The sequence below is a fragment of the Raphanus sativus genome, unplaced genomic scaffold (assembly GCF_000801105.2).
Source record: "Raphanus sativus cultivar WK10039 unplaced genomic scaffold, ASM80110v3 Scaffold0141, whole genome shotgun sequence".
Classification (NCBI taxonomy): domain Eukaryota; kingdom Viridiplantae; phylum Streptophyta; class Magnoliopsida; order Brassicales; family Brassicaceae; genus Raphanus; species Raphanus sativus.
The window spans coordinates 22,864-44,403 of NW_026615461.1; the positions used below are offsets into that span (position 1 = coordinate 22,864).

General features: G+C 33.9%; 2 protein-coding genes and 1 long non-coding RNA gene across 3 annotated transcripts; 2 read left to right on the plus strand and 1 right to left on the minus strand.

The window, feature by feature from the left end:
* The first annotated feature begins 308 nt into the window (after positions 1 to 308).
* LOC108810504 (uncharacterized) lies at positions 309 to 1,421 on the plus strand. Its single transcript, XR_001943120.2, has 3 exons — positions 309 to 409; positions 484 to 623; positions 967 to 1,421. It is a non-coding gene; the product is annotated as an uncharacterized LOC108810504 (long non-coding RNA).
* Positions 1,422 to 12,684: 11,263 nt separating this feature from the next.
* LOC108811697 (adenine/guanine permease AZG1-like) lies at positions 12,685 to 14,742 on the plus strand. The gene has a single exon (XM_018583787.2). The coding sequence runs from the start codon at positions 12,936 to 12,938 to the stop codon at positions 14,661 to 14,663; it is 1,728 nt and encodes a 575-aa protein (XP_018439289.1). The 5' UTR covers positions 12,685 to 12,935; the 3' UTR covers positions 14,664 to 14,742.
* Positions 14,743 to 20,371: 5,629 nt separating this feature from the next.
* Positions 20,372 to 21,270, minus strand: LOC130501270 (probable thionin-2.4). The gene is made up of 3 exons (XM_056996160.1): positions 20,997 to 21,270; positions 20,828 to 20,905; positions 20,372 to 20,718 (listed from the first exon to the last, which is right to left on the minus strand). The coding sequence occupies exons 1-3, from the start codon at positions 21,232 to 21,234 to the stop codon at positions 20,621 to 20,623; spliced, it is 414 nt and encodes a 137-aa protein (XP_056852140.1). The 5' UTR covers positions 21,235 to 21,270; the 3' UTR covers positions 20,372 to 20,620.
* Between the last annotated feature and the right edge of the window lie 270 nt (positions 21,271 to 21,540).

The window sequence follows — 21,540 nt, forward strand, 5'->3', positions numbered from 1 at the left end:
AACCGAATCATAAACTGCGCCTTAAATTTTATAGGCCACGATATTAACAAAAAATAATTTACTGGCCGAGAAACATTTCTATTTAATGTTGATACGGCCCATTAACATTTCTATTTGATTATTTGTAAATAAATCGTTGTATAGTCATCAAAAAGTTTTCGTTAGCGTTTATCAGACGCAAACGTCGTGTTGTTTGTAATCCTATAAAAACGACGCTACGTCTCATATCATTAACGGTAAACGACACACATGTTTTAATCCACTGGATAATGTGTTTTCTTTGTTACTCTTCTTCTCTCTCCACTATATGATAATGTGTCTGATAGTGTGGAGCTCTGCTTCTGGATCTGGTCAAAACGGCGGCGTTAACGGGGTTTCTCTCTATCCAAGCAAACTCCTTATGCAAGAGGTAAACGTTCATTAGAAAGCTCGGAGCTTTTATGAAATTTGATGAATTTATTGGTGACTTTGTTGAATTTTCAGGTGACCAGAGCTGGTATGGAAGGGTTTGAGGCTTTTAGAGAGTATGGTCCTCTCAAAGTTGATGTGATAAGAGAGCTTTGTTATGTTGTGTCCATTAGCTTCTCTCTTGAAAGAGCTTGTTATGTAACTTGTTAGCTACGGTACATTACTCTTCTTGTTCGTCTCGATGATGATGTCCTATAATTTAGAACCTAGATTAAGTACGATTTCTTTTTCTTCTTGATGGCAGAAGTATCGGCTTATTGCTTCTTTAGATTATGCTTTCATGTTAACTGGTAAATAAAAGGTCTATCGTATAGTAGAGTTGAAACGTTGTAGGCTGATACTCGAAGTCTGAAGTTGGATGCTTTTATCCTCTCCAGCCTTTACATGTTTTAGCCAAATATGATATATTTTCTTTTTGCATGGAAAGAGATATCGTGCAATATCTGCTTATATTTAACATTGAGTTCTCTAATTAGATATGTATATGATATTGTTTAGCAGGAAAAGAAATAGCAGAGGAAGATGACATCCAAAGACTGCATTTAAGACAATAGCAAAGCGAAATCCATAGATTGAAACTCAGGCTATCTGAAATATATTACCACAATCTTTTTAGAGTAAGTAAGGTCTTTCTTTATCAATCTTTGTAAGTGCATGTTTTTTTTTTGTGTTCCTGGTTGTTTAGCTATCGATATTTTTAGCTCAGAACCAAAATAAAGACTTAAAGATTGGCTTGACCCTGTCACAACTGCTCGCTTTCCCTGTGCTGTTGTCTCAGATCTCAAGCGGTAAAACATGATCAATGCTCTTTGAACGGATGGGACTTCAAAAGTACTTCCAGGCCCAGTAATAGCTTTAAAGAATCATCTCTACTTTCTGTAGATAAATTGTTATATCTGCTGATACTTGTATTCATTCTCCGTTTCAAAGTTAAAGCCAAGTTCTTGTCGTTATGGTTTATATATATTTGATACTAGGCAGGAACCGGATCCATCCAGTGGGATTCCAAACTTATATTTCCCTTTTCTCTGGTGTTTGGCTGCTTCAAGATTAATGCTTTAATCTCATCGCATTATACATGTTTTTTAGTTTTATGGATTTTCATGAGAAAGCGATGGGAAAGTGGACCTAAGAAAACATTCTTGGGAGCTTTGGACAATGGCATCAATGGTGGGATGTTGAAACCGAATCAGATACCTTTAAAGTAGAACCCCAAAAAGACAAAAACTGAAATAGTGACTGTTCTGGCATAAGTGATGAAACTGAAATATACCCATTTGTGTATTAAAAACAACCATATTTGATCATTGGAGATTATGAAGTTCAAGGTTTCACTTACTATATCTCTATGGTGGAGAAGATTATTAACCGAATCTTTCCAGCTGAACCGGAAAATTTGGTTAGAAGCTTCGGTTCAATTCAGCAACTAAAAGAAATTAGTTTTCGGTATGATTCGATTCTGCTCACTAATCAGTTAGTTTGTTTTTTCTAAAAATGATTTTTTGCTTCCAATAATTCTACCTATCCAGAAAATTGTTTCTTTTACCAAAATTCTGAATAGAAATAACTAAAATCCAAACTGAAAGACCAAAATGTTTGGTAGAAAATTTTGAAGCCTAATAACTGAAAACTGAACCGGACCGGACCAAATTTCTTTTCCATTCACTTCAATTAAATTTCAACCGATCCGAATTCTGAACTAACCGAAGAAAACCAAACCCGCATGATTAATTATGGTTACACAATCTTGGGTTCCTAGTCTCTAATGAAATATTCTATAAAGTCGAAACATAATCTATATATATATATATATATATATATATATATATATATATATATATATTCTATTAAAAAATAGAATCATGTCCAATTGATAAATGTTTGGTCCAATAATATATTTCATTTATTTAAAGGACTATTATAACAAATTAAATTAATATTAAACTCAAATATAATTACACAAAAATTTAAATATAAAAATTTAAAATTTTCAAAAAAATTAAACAAAAAAAGTATATATGTCCTCTGTAAGGGCGGATCACAATCTAGTTAAATCTATTAAAATAGAATGGTTAGAAAATAAGAAAAAGTGATTGTCCTTTGAGAAATGGATAAATGGAGCAATTTGATTGTTACAAGTAAACCTAAAAGAACCTTTGATTCACACTAAGAATTTGATTGACATGTGCTCTATTAGTTTAGGTACTCTACAGATCGCATAAATGTTATTTAAGAATCTCTTCTGAATTATATTTAGATTAAGAATTAATTATTAAATAATTAATATATTTTTATATATTGAAACAAAAATCACAACCTTAATTTATGTATGATCTTTTTTTTAAAATGGACTTTCACTAGAAATAAGTTATTATTCATTTATTACTAATAAATATGGTATAATAATATATCATAACTAATATAACCTTCAACTCCTAAAAAATCGGAAAGGTAAATATAACCAATTTTTAGTCTTTATTAAATGTAAAATCAACTTATAGATAGCCAAAATGTCAACCATTATCAAACCAGTCTGTAGACCAATACATTATCCTATTATTATTATTCTGAACATGCAATATAAATCAAATTTCGAGTAACCCCTTAGACTAACGACGAATACTATACCAAATGGGTTTAATTAATCACCATATGTATAATGCGTTTATAAAACAAATTATATACACCAAATATGAATTATAGATTAACTAATTGCACCGTAATATTCTACAAAGCATAATATATTATAGCATTAAAAATTTGATGTTTTTAACAGTATCCCAAAAAAATCAACTATTACTAATTTGATTTAGTTTTTAACAGTGGGTCAAATTTGATTTAAATTTTATATATGTTTCAAATTTAGAAATTAAAAATATGTAAAATAGTTCTGTTACATAATTATGTTTTAAAAAAAAATGTTAAAAGAATACAAAATTTGAATTTTTTACAATAATAATATCATAAATCACATAAACACGGTATATAGAGCTAGATAATATATAATACTAAACTATACTGATTTAGTGATAAATTTGTTTTATAAACTAAAATGATTTAGTCTAGAAAATAAAACCCACACAGTTGTACGGATCGAGATCTAGTTAATATATTAATTTATTTCGGCATTTTATTGGCATGATTAAAAAAACGAAAAAGAAATGTGGGGACATGTTTTGTAGACTGTAGTACTACTAATTATATTCAGAGATTAAGGTATGCGCTTACGCGAGATAAATATCGTATATATAAATACTTTTATGTATTATTATTTATTTGCATTTCTTACATACTATTAAATAAAATAAAGTAATAAATATATTAAATAATTGAAAAGTCAGTAATTTATATAAATGTTCAGACTTAACCGTCTTTTTGTCGTTCATATAAAAGCATAGTTATCAGTTTGATTTGTAGAGTCCTAACAGAGTCTGTTTACATTGCTTGCAAATGAAAAATTGGTACAAATATATAAATCAAAATAATCATTATTATTATTTACAATCATTTTATGTTAAATAAATCTAAACAACTATTTTATCTATTTATATTACATTTAATTATATTTAATTGTTAATAACATAAATGTATATGATATTTTTAATATGACTTTTTAAAATAAATATATTAAATAAAATTTCATATGCATATGGTTTTATGAACATTAGTATTTCTTATAGCATTTTAAATATATATATATATATATAATAAATTAATCTTAATATCTATTAAATAAGATTTACTACTCGTATAGATTTATGAAGATTTGTATCTTGATATAAAAAAATAACTAAACAATTGATCATAAAACTTTTAAAGTAGAATTTTTTAACAGTTTTATTAATTTATTGTCGTTTTAAAAAATTCAGAACATAAAATATACAGAAAATAGAAAATTTGCTATATGATTAATTTGATTGTTTATTTTATTTTAATAATATAAAACTGAACAAAAATTATAGAGGATGTACCAATGTTTATCAGATCATTCTTTTAAATCACTAATTTTCATATATTTTTTTTGATCAAATTAGGTAATGATGTATCTTTTAGTTAAGGAAAGAAGAAATAATATATTTCTACGTCAATATTAGTTCTATAGTTAATTTAATGAAAAAATACTATATAATTAGATGAATCAATTTATTTTTCTAATTATTCTGAAAATCAATTTTGCGATGACACGTGTTATATCTCAACGTTGTAATGTTTCTGAAATAATATTTGAATGTTCTTTGAGAGACTGCATTAGCTTAAACTTGTAATGCTTCGATTCTCCAATGCCCCAACTGTCATTACTAGCTATTAGTGGCTTTTTGTTAACATATTTTTTTATGCTTTGAAAGAGTTTCAAACACATTTTAGTTGAGTGCAATTGGTTTTGTTTTGGTTTCAACTTTCAACCCAAATTTATTTTAATAATGAATACTTTTTACATTTTGTTTGTTTGCGTTTTGTTAAACTAATTTGAATTGAGACATCGCTGGTGATGTATATAAATTGTAAAAAAAAACTTGTGCATATATAAGTTTGTTCCTTATAAACCCTAAAGTCATCAACTGATGTAGGAAAACAAAATTTTCCATTTAGGATTTTATCTCTGGATAATAACTTGAAGGATTGAAGGTCTCATCCAACAAAGGAGATCCAATATAGTGGTTTTCAAAAACACAATTAGTGATGTAGTGACACGTTTATGTAAAGTTATGAATTTGAATTTTGTATTCATCCAGTTGGATCTTAGCTTTATTTATCTTAATCAATACTTTTAATTAAGTGGATGTGATCGTAATGCGACTTTTGGACGAATTTGTACCCACAAAAAAATTGGGTCCATTTCTCCCCAGCCAGCAAAATAGTTGATTTTGACACAGATGATTATACAGAAAATTGACCGAAACAAATAGTTCATTTTCGGTTTCGATGAATTTTGCTCCAGCCAGCACTTTCTCCACCTTTTTTTTTGCCATACTTGATGATAATTAATCTGCTAAAATAGACTTTTAAGAAGACCGGAAAAGAAGCTGACAAACAAACAAAAAACGAAAAGATAGAGTATATAAATTGCATGTGTTAAAATAAAAAGTATATAAATTGCTAATATATATATATATGAGGTAAATTGTTCAATAGTTTATTTCCATATATTGTTTGAGACAACATATATACAAATTATAGTGTTGTGGTCTTCTTTTTTAGAAAACCCTTTATACGTTGCATTCAAAAAGACGCAATCTTTCACATATGTTTTTCAAATAGAGAGATCTTCCCTTAAGTAAAATAATGCAACTAACACAAAAGGGGACAAGACATGTTGCTTGTGCTGCCTACACAGGATAAAATGAGACAAAAGTCTGCATCCAATTATATCGAAATCTTGAAAAGTTAGTATTATCTTTCTTGCGGTCGATTCACTGAATTCTGTAAAAACACCGTAATCATGTTTACCCATTTACTATATAGAGAACTAAATTCGAATCTAAGTTATGTAAAGATGGTGTGGCCAATAGTCTTGATAAAAATAGTTGTATGTATCATTGCTTTTTTGAAAAATATGTACTAAAAATATTAACGATTAACAATTGACAAATTAAATTAGTGAGTTTTTAGTGGGTTTTAGAAAGAAGAAAGATGAACACAAGAGGGAAAAACTAGAGGTCAACACTTCAGCACTAATCAATTTGGTTTGGGCAACCCCGTCAATAAAAATTTCAAACCTTCCACTGATTAAACTTTCTTAACCTCTCACAAATACACTGCATCTAAAAATACATATTTTGTAAGATTTATTCTTATGTTTAAAAATAGTCAAGTAATGGTAGCCATAAAATAAAACATTCAATCAAGTCAAACGAACACCAAATGGCATGATCATCAATCTGTAATTGTGGCGAAGTGCTGATCATCAATCTGATGACCAAGTTGAAGTAGTTCAATTTGAAATAGTTCGACGTTATCTGCTTAGCTTGGAGAAAAATGGCAAAACGACATTAATATTTAGCTGCTTAGCTTGAAGAAAAGGACATGTGGCTGGACTAGCTGGGTTTGAGAATGTTGATTTATTATCCAGTAACCTATTATTCGATCTAGTTAGTAGAAAAAATATACAATATTGAGTTAGTAGTTTTCTGGTTTGATATTTTAATAGAGAAGAGGATACGACAAACAAATAAAACGTTGTAGGAAGACTTTTAAGGCTAAGTGGTTTACTTTGCTAAAAGTACCGTAAACTGAATGATTAAGACCTCAATTCCATCATGCTCCTTTTTGTTTTGTTCCCTTCTATTTCTCGTCAGGTTCCATTTTGATATTCCATTGCCTTTTTTCTTTTCTTTTTCTTGTTTTGTTCTTATCATGTAACAACCTTTGATTTTTCAAAATATAATTCTGTAAGTGTAAAGTTCAGAAAATAGTTATGTTATCTACATCATTTTATACGTTTGATGATTAATACGTACTTAACCAATAGCGTTCTAGGATGAATATCATAGAAAGAAATAGTACTAGATCTTTGTTTTCTTCTACTTGATTGTATTATAAACTTTTCCTTAGTGGATGTTTTTCATAGTGAACATCCATGCAACGTAGTAATTTCGATAAAGAAGTAATGAATACCTCAGCTATGCACCTATACCTAAGACACAAATTAGAAACTTAGCATCACATTGCTCTCTCACAATAATTATTTATCCATACAATATTAATTATTGTAATATATAATATTTAAAATATTCAAAACTTAATTATAAAAATAAATTGAACCAGTTATTAAGAAAATATGTGAAACGAGCATCTCACGTGTTTTTGTTGAATATTTTAAATAAAAACTCTTGTACTCTCATATTTTTTTTTCAAAATTTTCATTAATAAAATGTATAAATGACTTTTTTTATTATCTATGGCGCTGCTATAAAAATAAATAAAAATAGAAAAAATTAGAAGAAACAATATCAACATACGCCCTTTTTCAAAAAAAAAAAAAAAAAAGAAATAATATTAACATTGGTTTAGATAAGAGATCGACAAATGAAAGCTAAGATTCAGATGGTAGTGCCTTGTTGGTTGTCGAAATCATGTGGAAGGGAACAAAACTGACAGCTCAAAAAGAGTGATCGAATGATATTTTCACATGAAACTTTCATTCAATTCATTTCTTATTTTGTTCCGTTTTATATATTTTGTGTTTTTTGTGAGGAAATTTCTTGGTTTTGAAAATGTTTTTATATAATACAGCATCTTCTAAGAAAGATACAATGCTGTTTGATTTTTCTTTTTGAGGGAGCGCCACTAACTTATGATCTATTTGTTACTTATCCAATTGAAAAGAGCCTAAGAAAGAAAGTTTTTTTGTAAGTTTTTTTTTTTTGCTTAAAAAGTATATTTGTAAGTTGGATACAAAGTGGAAACATGTCTCAGTGTGTACCTCTTTACAGACCAAATATATATTTAGTCTTTGGTGGTCGGTTTATTAATGTCTTGATCTGGTTAACCTCTAAAAGTATATTACCCAAAATTGTTAATATTAGTCTTAAAGTCGATTCCTCATTGATGGGTTTCAGATGATATATACATGGCTATAAACTTTGATCAAAAAAAAATATATATATATATACATGGCTATAAACTGGACTATGAGGAATCGACTTTTAGAATAATATTAACATATTGACTATATCACTCACACATATATCTTATCTTTAGTGGCTTTTAGTACATCGATCAATATTTGTGAAGAATGATTCGAGTTTTACAATGTATGAACACACCTTCTGCTCGCTATATGCATGGCAGCATGGGAGACCTTGATGGCCTCATGGTTCTGGATTACGATATTCCATCTTGTAAGTGATTTGCTGACATATGTTTAGATCATTTAAATTTAAACTAGTAGATGCTGAAATCAGAAAAGCTTTAAAAGGAAATAAAATTATGTTAAAAAACTAGTACATGCTACTAAAATCCATAACTCGTAAATGAATAGTAAAATGACAAAAATATTGGAGATTTAATTCTGTTTTTGTTTTATTAAACAATGCAATCGAAACCAACCTTTGAGTTGTGTGGACGAGATAAAATCAGACAAGGTGGAGCCGCTGAATTATGATCGAGAAACATAAAAATGTTTGAACTTTACCAAAAAAAACATGAAATTGTTCAAGTAGCTAGTTCAAACGAATTTATTAATTGTAAACTTTATTACGCCAAAAGCAAAAATGACTGCCGAATAAGGGCATCCCCTCACGTGTAGAAGTCGGCCACCACCAATCCATATTCTAATAATTGAATATAATTTCACAAACCAAATATAGTATTTATTTTTTATTTTTAAAAATATATAATTTAAGTCTTTGATTAAGAAATACAAAAACATATTCAAACAGAATTGGTCGACTGATATGGTACAAACGATCTGTTTAAAACATTAAATGATAATTTTTTTTGTCGACACATTATATGATGATAACTAAGGTGCCGACTGGTTTTCCCGCTACCACCCGCAAACGCAGCTTTTGCGGTTTATAGCGGTTGTTAGCGTTTCGAAACAATCACAGAAAACGCTACAAATCGCTTCAAACCGCTCCGAACCTCTTAAAATCAAAAGCTGGTTCCAGCTAGCGTTTGCGGTTGCGGGCGGTTGTGGGAGGGTAAATTTTTTTTCTTTAAAAACAGAATAAATAAAAATAATACTACAAATATCCAATAAAAATTTTCAATTGAAATAATAGAAATTGTAAAATGTATTCATATTATATTTCAATTTATATTATAAAATTCAAAACTAAAATATTTTCTATAAATTTTTAAAATTGAATAATATGATTTTATAAATATAAATTTTATATTTATCATATTATTATGATTTTTAATATTTTTATAATTACATAAAATATAAATATTGTTAAATTATTATTTAACAGATGTTGCGTTTTGTAGTTTACCAGTCATAAGAGTCCCGCAAACGCAACAATTTCTAACAGCTATACCAGTCGTACAAATCTCTAAAAAACGCTTAAAACCGCAACCACCCGCATCCGCAAACTCCCGCAACCGCAACCGCAACCGCTGCGGTTACACCAGTCAAGCCCTAAGTCTATGATTCATGTAGATTTTGTGTGATTTTATGATCTATTTGTTTTGCGATTAGAATTATTCCTACTTTTGAGGAGATCAACAAGGCCAAATGACACCTGCTTTGGGACATCCAGTACATGTAAATAACTAGATTAACTGTATGCAACAGTCAGCAGAATCACTTGCACGTCATTTGGAATTCAATTATTCGAATACTTAGGTAAAGTGATGAATGCTTCTATCTTTCTGATTTCTCGTCGTTTTTCCTCTTCGTTTATTATCATGATGTAATGAGCTTTGTATTCGACTACTCGTACTTTTGGACACTTTCACTTTCTAAGTGAAACGCCTTATCCATTAGGCCACGGGTGAGATTGCAATTGTAGAAATGTTCAACGAATTTAAAGCAAGAAGGACGACTACAAATACGATATTATGGCCTGATATTTGATTAAACCGTCGCCATTTGAATCATTTACATTATCATTTTGATCATAGGTATATAAATAACCGTATAATTGACATTTTGTGTTTTTTTTTGTTTGTAAACAGACAAATTGTTTGAATCTCATGATGAGTGGAGACTTAAAGTAGGACTATAGTTCGAACAATATGGTATACAGAAGAATGATTTATCATGTTATTATACGAATTATAATCACACGCTGCATTAAGACAATTGTTATAGGTCACTCTTTGAAGATGCTAAATAGTGATTTATAACCGGTTTATTAAGCTACACCAATATTTCTTGAGGATTCTAAAACAATTTGTATGTAGTAGATTTGGGACTAGGGAGAATGAAAGTAATACGGCCTAGGAAAATAGAATGGTATCATTAAATATAACTATCATTAACATTGGTTATTATCAATATCACTGTTGCTGAAGATGAACCAGATTCGGTAAAATAAGTAAATAATTATGTATGTTTTAAATATAACAACTATTAGAAAGTATTCTTTCAATACAATCCGAATCTGGCTCATCTTCAGCAACTGAAAACCTCTGTTTCAGAATGTGTATGCAATACAGAACTAATATATGAAAGAATAAAGCTGAAGGTCAATCTATCAAGGTAATAACCACAAAAGTTAAGTTGCAAATCTTTTTGTTTATGTATTTTTGGTGATCCCACTAATTAAAAAGTTAGCGCAGTTTTATGACACTTTAATTTTATATAGCGTAAGATTAATACCCTCCAACCTACTCGATTATTGTAGCCAGACCGATATCTTTGACTTGCCATCAACAAACTGAACAAAAATGACTAACACAAGGTCCAAGGGGAAAATCAATTCTCTTATGATATAAATATAATTTAATAGTCATATTACATTTTGTAAGAGAAAACTAGCTTGCCAAAAATGCTACCAAACAACTTTTAATTCTGCAAAATATCGCGTTTTAAAAACAAATCCTGGGAGGGAAAAAGACTTAGCTGGTCAATATATGCGATGAGTTAGGTCAGTGTTGTTCACACTTGAAATTGTAAGCAAGTCAATAACGTTTCCTCTTCTTGCGGTAATTGCACATATGCATACACACCATAATCATACTTAACAAATAAAAGATGGCCAAGTTGGTCATATTGCACCCAGTTTATGTACTATTAACACAAAAACGAATAACAGTTATACCACCATTAGACCCCAAGCATGAAATTAACTTGGTTAACTCGTGTTTGTTTGGAATTGATCATTTAAATTTACTAAACACAGACACATGTTTGAATTTATTCGACTGTATGAAAAGCCTTCTAACAATAGAAGAATTTATTAAATTATACGATTTTGCCATTTATACAAAGGAATGACCACCATGTTATACGTTTTTAGCAAGCACTAATTTGTTATCACAACTCAAAGAGTTACTAATGGTCAGTAGACTCAATACTAAACTTTTTAATTTCGTTTATTTAAAATATTGCAAAAGCTACTGCACTCGTTACGTTGTTAGTTGAACAGTGATATTTAAGTGATTTAACTTATTCATCTACTTACGGTACACAAGATCAAGGCATGTGACTCGACTTACCAAACAATTTTAAAATATTTTGCAGACATCATAAAGAATTGTACATGAATTATAATCCAACGTGATAGTATACTAAAGAGTTGACTAATTTTTTTTGTAAAAGGGTTTTAACGAGTTGACTGATTACTCAACCGATTTAAGTTTATACTATATATGATGATATACACATTTGCATTTTAATTTTATTTACACCACCGTGCCGAGTGCCGACTCACATATTCAAAATATCAGATGTAGAAAAAGAATATAATAGCTTTACTCAACCGTCAAAGATACACTCGTCTTAAAATACGTCTACGTAAAATGGAAAATTATAATAAATACTCTAGAGCTGAATCCACGATAAACACAGAATATTTTTGATGAAAAATACATCTCTATAATGTGATAATAATCTTTACTTAAATATCTATAGAACTGGATACATTTTTAAACGAATAATTCATAATTAGAATATAATATTTAAATATCAGACTTGTTTCAAACAAAAAAAAATATCAGACTAAATATTTTGTAGTTAAAATTGATAGGATTATTAAGCAAAAAAAAAAACTACGATTAGATATATTTCAAAATCCGAATATTTTGTAAACCAAATAAGATTTACAATTTGAACTTCTAACCATATGTATTTTGATTTCAAAACTCAGTTTCGGATTTGTTATGATTTTAAACTAATATATCGGTTTTGGATATGGTTTTTTTAATATTAATTGTGATTTTTAGATGTATATAATAATATTTTAAAATAAATATAACCAACCATAACCATCTTTAAAAGTTATATATTTTTAAATCGGTATCGTAAATCCAAATTTAAATTAAGTCAATATGAATTTACTCAAAATAATTACTATATTGATAGTATAAATGGTACCAAAATTTTTGAAAAAAAAATTACAATGTGTCGATATAAATAATGGTATAAATAATTTTTAGTAAACACAAAATCAACATAATAAACAAGGAGCTAAAGAATGAAAATATTAAATATATGTCTAGATATATTTGTTAATTATTAATGAATTGATCCAACTATAACAACCATTTACAATAATTTTGTACTGTAATTTTTTTTTAAAAGATTTTATTTTAATAGAAAGGAGACTTGCAAATTGCAATAAACAATAACAAGATTATGTTACAAATAAATAAAAAAAGAAAAAGACAAAGAATCGTATGGACACATGGTTGCATGAGAGATACTTCTCTCCTAAAGATCCACTTCATCTAAACCAGAATCTTTCCTCTTCCTCTAATCATATCAATTCTCCCTATATATACACACACAAACACATTTGATATATATAAACACCAAAAAAGTTTGTACTTTGCATTTCTCCTGTGATCTCTTTCCAATGGAGCAAGAACTACCTTCTAGTACTAGACCCAAGCCCAAGCTACTAAACCGGGTCAACACATACGTGGGCTCAAGCCGGGTTGGTAAGCGGTTCAAACTCGCCGAACGTAATTCAACTTTCACGACGGAGCTCCGTGCCGGTACGGCGACTTTTCTCACAATGGCTTATATCCTCGCCGTAAACGCCTCAATCCTCTCCGACTCCGGCGGAACTTGCTCTGTTTCCGACTGTATCCCACTCTGCTCAAACTCAACGCTCCTACCTTCCCAGTGTACCGGACCGGGTCTCAGATTAATCCAACCGGACGTAACATGTAAATTCGATCCGGTTAATCCCGGTTACGCAGCCTGCCTGGAAGGACTACGAAAGGATCTAATCGTCGCCACCGTGGCTTCGTCTTTGATCGGATGTGTGATCATGGGAGTCATGGCTAATCTTCCTTTAGCTTTAGCTCCGGGAATGGGAACAAACGCTTACTTCGCTTACACCGCTGTCGGTTTCCACGGATCCGGTTCAATCTCGTACCGAACCGCTCTCGCCGCGGTTTTCATCGAAGGACTAATATTCCTCTTCATCTCCGCCATAGGCTTCAGAACAAAACTAGCGAAACTCGTCCCTAAACCGGTCAGAATCAGCTCCTCAGCCGGTATAGGACTCTTCCTCGCGTTCATCGGTTTACAAAACAACCAAGGACTCGGTTTAGTCGGTTACAGCCCTTCCACTCTCGTCACACTCGCCGCGTGTCCCGCCTCGGCACGTGCCTCGTTAGCTCCCGTCATAACGTCGGCTAACGGAACCGTCGCTCTACTCGCTGGCGGTTCGGTTTCCGGCGACATCATGTGCCTCCACGGACGCATGGAGAGCCCCACCTTCTGGCTAGGCCTCGTCGGGTTCGTGATCATCGCTTACTGCCTGATCAAGAACGTCAAAGGAGCGATGATCTACGGGATCGTGTTCGTAACGGCCGTCTCGTGGTTCCGTAACACCGAAGTAACGGCGTTTCCCAACACACCCGCGGGAGATACAGCTCACGATTATTTCAAAAAGATCGTTGATGTCCACGTCATCAAAAACACGGCGGGAGCGTTGAGCTTCGCGGGGATAAGCAGAGGGCATTTCTGGGAAGCGCTGGTGACTTTCCTCTACGTGGATATTCTGGACACGACGGGGACGCTCTACTCCATGGCGAGGTTCGCCGGATTCGTCGACGAGAAGGGAGATTTCGAGGGGCAGTACTTCGCGTTCATGTCCGACGCGTCGGCGATCGTGATCGGATCGCTGCTAGGGACGTCTCCGGTGACGGTGTTCATCGAGTCGTCGACGGGGATAAGGGAAGGAGGGAGGACGGGGCTGACGGCGATCACGGTGGCGGTTTACTTCTTCTTCGCGATGTTTTTCACGCCGCTGCTGGCTTCGATTCCGGCGTGGGCGGTCGGTCCGCCGTTGATACTTGTGGGGGTGATGATGATGAAGTCGGTGACGGAGATCGATTGGGGAGATATGAGGGAGGCGATTCCGGCGTTCGTGACGATGATTATGATGCCGTTGACGTACTCGGTGGCGTACGGGTTGATCGGAGGGATTGGGACGTATGTTGTGTTGCATCTGTGGGACTGGGGAGAGGAAGGTATGGTGAAGTTTGGGTTGTTGAAAAGGAAAGTTGAGGAAGAAGAGGTTGTTAATAATGGACTTGTCAAAGTTAACGACACTCATACGTCTGTTTAGATTATTTTTTTCTTTATTGATTTATTAAAAATGAGCAAAACTGAGCTTTGTTTTTGAATTGGGTTCAGTTTGATTACTCCCATAGTAATCAAATCAAACACATAGATGAATAGTAGTGTTTTTAGGAAGAATAAATGCTAGTATTAGTATGTAATCACAGTTCAAATCTAACAAAAAACTTCACCGAGCTTGAAGATATAAGAAAAAAAATGTAAAAATGGGCAAAATTGAGCTTTGTTTTTGAATTGGTTCCAGTTTGGTTACTTGCATCATCACAACTCAAATCTAACAAAAGACTTCACTGATGATAGTATTACAAGTACATCATCACAACTCAAATCTAACAAAAGACTTCACTGAGAAGGAAGAAACTATTTGTCAACGGCAGGTACCATAAAGAAAAAGCAAAAGCAAAAGACAAAGGGATGAATCCAAAAAGAGGAGTCAACTGAATAGAGAGAACAGAATGACACTTTCCAGATGATTTAAACCAAAAAAGGCCGGCAAAAAATAGCCTAACACCTCAGTTCAATAATCGACAGAACATAAATGACTTGTGCTGATAAGAAATACTCCTAAGAGGGAATGAATGCAAAAACAGAAGAGAAGAATACAAAGTCTTTCTATCCTTGCTTCATAGTGTACGCACCGCACCATGCTTTCACTTTGTCGCAATCTTTGCAACCCTAAATGCCAACAGCTTTCCTCTTAACTGCGTACTGCATCAGGTATCAACATAACCCACAAGTCTAGCAGACCATACAAGTAATTATTGTTATTTTTTGGGGGGGCAAATAAGAGATTGATTACTGCTGCAAAGGTTTACATAACAGACAAAGTCCAAAACGACTTGCAAGAGCAGATTTAGCTAAGAGTATCTGCAGTACAGTTCTCAAAGCGAGGAATAAAAGAGAGAAAATAGTAGCAAGGCTTCGAATATCACTTGATCGCAGGGTAGTTCTCTGTTTTCTCAAAGCTGGATGAGATGAAGCACCTTAGGTCAGAGGGAGAGTGAAGCAAATCCAAGAAGGCCAAGGGCTCTATCTAACTCAATTGGAGTCTCAACCCGAGCAAGAGCGGGTGGAGGTGGAGCCTCCAGTCTCTCATCTCTTGTCCTACTCTTCACTTGGCCCTGGTGGCCCAGAATATCCCGTGAATTCATGAGATTCCTTTGACTTTTTGGAGGACGGGTTCTTGAACTCCGAGAGCTGTTCACACTATTTCCCGGGCGACACTCTTCATTGCTTCTCCTATGGGAAGGAGCATTTCTATTATCAGAGTGTCCAATATACTGTGCCTGAGGACAGAGTTGACCGTAACGTTGAGATACATCCCTGTAACAGCTCTGCCTCGAATTATCCTGTGACGGTTGGATTCTACGATCAGTAGCAGACACTAATAAACCATACGAAGATTCCCCTGAGATTTGAAGCAACGGAGGTGGCCTCCTCCTCCTTCCGTCACGTCGCTTCTTATTATCTTCCAAACTTCTGAGAGTATTTTCTTGATTGATTCCCCTCGCACTCGCAGCGGAATCGATTTTCGCATTGAGGAGGGGACAGTGATCTCTCTCATGGCGAAGCGAGAAGCACAGGAAACAATGCTTCTCCAACTTCTCGTACTCCAGATCAACCGAGATCACTTCACCAGACGGAAGCTGTAACGGAAGCCGCATCTCCAAATTCTCAAGACCGTTAACTCCAACTCGCACCCTCCCGCGCTCCACGTCATCATCTAACAAACACCCCAACTCCTTCCCAACGGCCGTAACGGCCGTCTTTGTCCAGTAATGTAACGGCAGGCCGTGGATCCTAATCCAGAACTGAATCAAATTAGGGAAAGAGTCGGAGATAACAGGCTCCCATCTCTGGAGGATAAGCATCCACCGCTTGTAATGATACGGACCTCTCCGAAGCACGGAGAGCAAGTCTTCCTCCGTTTCGAAACGGAATTGGAAAAGCTCCGGTCCCAGATCACGGCCCGTGACTCTTCCCGCGGGCTCCATGTTCCAGTACTGGATCAGCCAGTCTATTAACCCGATAGGTTTCTGGATCGCGGGGTTGGTGACACGGCCGATGAGAGTCAGCTTGTTGGCTTCGATGAGATCCGCGTTGTCGCATGGAGGTATTTTCACTGGGGGTCGTCTGCGAGTAGAGCCGCTGCTGGTGGCTACCCATTTTCCTTTATCTTCTCTCTTGTGATACAGGTGAGACATAATGCTGACTCGTAAAGCTTGAAACGTGGTTGACTAGAGTCTACTGTAATTAGGTCGTTGAGGAGAAGGTTTTGCGGCGGAGGGAGACATGGTCGGCGAGTGGCGGAGAAGCTGGGGTTTATACGGTGAAAAATAACATTTTAGTAATATTGGACTCATTGTTCAAAAAAAAAAAAAAAAGTAATATTGGACTCATTTTCACTTATCTAGGCTCTTCTAAGGGCCCAAGTACATACACACAGTAATATTGAAAGCCCATTAAAAAGCTCAATAGTAAAGAGGCGGAAAATACAAGTGTGCTTTGTGTTAAGAGTTGTGAACTTGCATTTCCGTTTGTAATGCAACTCTAAAAGTGAGGGAATCCTATTCCTCATGCTCTATGTCTATTTAGCTATGGGTTCTATAAAGAAAAAGCTCAATAGTAATAAATGTCGTTGTTACTATTCACAATGGCCATTATTTGTAAAACGTATTATCTGCAAATCACAATGTTGCTTGTATGAGTTGAAAGAACAGAGAGAAGCACAAGGGTAGAGAGAAAGCAGGCCCGGCCCATCACACTATGACGCCTATAGCAAAAATTGCCCCCGTCTTTGTTTTGTTTGTATACTCTAGTCAAAAGCCTTGTTGTCTCATGAATCCCTGTGGTTTCTTAATTCTCAAGGTCTACAAAGCATGAGGTCTACAAAGCATGAGGTATTGCTCAAGACTTGCATAAAGTGATCTTAGCTTTTCCAAAATTCCACTTCTCTTCTGATTTGATACGAGGTATTACTGTTTTATTTCACGCTAACTATAACCTTTGGTAACCTGATTGCACAACTCAACAGGGACCCATTTGGCCAAGTTCTTACAGAGTACTTGACTCTGGTCTTGGTCAGAAGCGGTGATCGGATCTTGTGATATTCAGCATTAGATGCAGCTAACCTCCTGTTAATGAATGATTATTCCATTTCTGACAGAAAGTAACATGTGGTATCTATATTCTTGGCCTACGACCCTACGGTCTATGTGTTTTTGGCCAAACCACCACATAACAACTTAGTTTGGAGAATCTATCGACTATCAGTGTACTATTAACTCACCTTTTTCTCTACCTTTATCAACAACAAAAGATGTCTGCTTACTACGTTCAAAATCTATTTAAAACCATATCTGAACAACCATAAAGTCAAAAAAGTTCCACCGCAATATCCAATAAGTAAGAACCGTGTTATCTACAGCAAAAGTTGAAACTTGGCTCAGCTAAAAGGAGACAAAAGTGTTGTGTTCACACACACGTTAGGACGTTAATAATATAGTGTAGGTGCATGTGTATGTGTACGTGGTGCGTGTGACGGTGAGAGTGTGGGAGAGACTTGGGGAACAAGAAGAAAGAAGCGGTCAAAATTGCCGGTGCTGCAGCTTTAATTGGTAGTAGTTGGAAGTGAAAATATCATCTTTTCTAATTTTCATTATTTATATGTCCCTCATTAAATGGACAGATACTTTCAAAGAAAATCGTTATGCTGAGTTTTCTCCTGCACTACCCCACTGTTTTCACTCGCATGAAAGTGTTTGTGTAGTTGATGATCCCATACATCAAAATTTACGTTCCCACAAACATTTTAAGAGTATCTTATTATTATCGTCGGTGAAACTCGTGAATGTTATTTTAATTTTCAGTATAAAAATAAGACCATGCTTTATAAAAATATTCATAACGTAATTCAGTCTGTGTGAGAACATTATTTAAAATCGATGACTGTATCATGTATTGTATGCTTAATTTCAACTATTATAGGTTTATATTATTTAAAGAAACACACAAATAATCAAAAATGATATTTTAGTTTGACCGTAAACTCAAAGGGACCAATTCTTTCGACTCTAAAACTTGCCGCGTAAGTTTTTCCAACTCTCATTGACTTTTCTCTGCTCACACACTTGACACTCCATATATACAAGATATTACTCTCTTGATCTTCACCCACTTCATATTTCAAACCAAGCACGTAGACTAACTACTACTACAACAACAACAACAAAGAGATTTCTCTTTCACCTACAAAAAGATTACTGAACAATGGCCAAAGGGAGATCTTTGATCTTGATTCTTCTTTTCATTTCCATCTCTCTATCGACGGCTAGGATCTTACCCGGAGAATTTCTTCCTGTCATCTTATCCGGAGAGACCTCTACTGATTCTAAGGCGGTACTGATTGGTTGCGGAGGCGAGGCGCAGGAGATAAAGATGGGATATTCTTTTATGCCTGAAGTTGTCGCTGGAAAATTTGGCACCTTGGTGTTGAATGCTCTTCCGAAAGGGAGTCGTCCGGCGTCTGGGCCCAGCAGGAAAAGTAATGACGTCAAAACTTAATTTTTTTTTTTCGAAACACATTTTCTTTGTCTGATCTTGTTCTTTTTAGTCCGAATTATTTTTTCCTTCTATTCCTTGACAACACTTTTGAATAGAAAATCTTGTAAATGTTATATTCAGAAATCCCAATGAGAGTTTTAGATTCTATAGTCTTTTTGAATTGAAATGATCAAGAATGTTTGACAATAATTTTGTATCAATCGATGAATATTTTTTTTTATAAATACTAATCAGCTTTGTAGTATTTCCAGTGTATTTATCAGGCTAAAAAGACGTTAGGCGTATATAAGTCCAACCAAAATATAACATCAATACTATTAAAATTATGTAGTTTCGGGGTAGCTATATTTGGTTGGTTCCAAGAAAAGAGCTCAAATTCATATCACATATAAAATCAAAATGGGCTTAAGGCGTATAGAATAAAATATCAAATGCACCCCAAGGCGAATCTGAAATTATTGCAAAAGATGCAAGTTGCCTCAACGTGTATCACCACCTTAAAGCATCTCCAACCCCACTCTATTTTTCACTGTAAAATAGACTTTAGAGTAAAAAATGCTCCAATGGTACTCTATTTCTCATTCTATAATAGAGTGAAAAATAAGTTTACTCCAAATATAGAGTAAGTTGTTTTTGTTTTGTTCATCACTCTATTTTTCACTCTAAAATAGAGTACCATTGGAGCAAACTCCATCTCTATTATAAAGTCACTCTATTTTAAAGTCACTCTATTTTAGAGTAAAAAATAGATTGAACCCTTAGAGATGCTCTTACTATGGTCGCAAAACCAAATATCATAATTAATTAGAGATAACCTCACTGAAGACCTCATAATCACACCACTAAATGATCAAATTACATTTGATGCTTAGGCTCAATTTCACTTCCACACGACTTGAGTTTGGATAAAGTATGTTAGTTTAAGGTTTTCTTCATACAAATTCTCATCATGTCCGTTCAATGTGATTCTCATAATTCCATTTCCAAAGAATAGTAGCTGCTCGTGGTGGCCTTCCGTGTGATTCATACAGAGATGCTTGGAATTTTCAATATAATCAGAATTTGAGATCACACTTACACTATACTGTTGCTATGTGGCGTAAGTTATGTTAAGTGGGAAACTACAAATAAAAATAGTCGTGAAAAGGGACGCACTATTCTTTATTTATATTATACAATAGCAAGTACTAGCCCTAAGCAGATTGCAGATTGCAGATTGCATATACAATCTACGATCAACGACTTTCTAGTTTCCACGACACATAACGAAACATTAACTTATTCAGATATACTAGCACTAGAGTATAGCATTATTATTTTCTTCGGATACCAAATAGTTATTGAAAATAAGAAAAACAACAATCAGATCGTCGATTTGCTTATTTAGGCAGCTTCAACTGCTGTCATAGAGCCCTTAGTACAGAAGGTGGAACATGCCTTTGCACATTGTTCAAACGCTCCATTCACAATTGCATTTGGGTCTTGTACACCGTTAAAAAAAAATAAGAATGAATTATTCTCTTGTCTATTATTATTCGATCAAAATTGATAATAACATTATATATAATGAGCTTAGAAAGCTTGATTTACCGGAGTTCCGGAGTGTAGTTAAGGCACCACACGCAGAGGAGACACACCCCAAATTGCAGTATTCATTGATAGCACCAGCTTCAGCCAACAACACATGTAGCTTGCATTAAAAAAATTATGAAATCTCTCTATCTAACTTGTAACAAACTAAGAAAAAGAATCATTTTACCAGAGTTTTCGAGAAGATCATAACCCCAATATGGGTAGTCCGGAGGACATGTATTGTCAACGATTAAGCATCCAAAGATTGATGCACATGTGGCTGCTGAAGTTGTCGTGAAACGGCAAGTGTCATAGAGGGTTCTACTTGTAGCATCCCGGCAGCAGCTCATCGCATCTACTTGAGTTTGCGCCATGATCAGACTCATCACGAACAGCACACTTAAAATCACAGTTTTGCTTTCCATCTCTTGACTGATTACAAATCTTTCACGTTAAAGAAACACAAAAGCTTGTATTGATGAAGTGACGATAAAGCAACCCTTGCTTAAATACTACAATATCAAACTTCACTTGGCAAACTTCATTTGCCAAATGTGTCTCATGCTCGAAAGCGTAGAAACTCGATGGCAAGTGTTTGGAAGACAACCCTAGCTCCAAAGGAGACAGTTGTGTTAGTTTGGAAACAAAACAAGGAATGTAACAACGGAGTGTACTGTCGTTGCCGATACCTCCAAGGACGAAAAGTTTCAACAAGAGAGGTAATTTGAGAA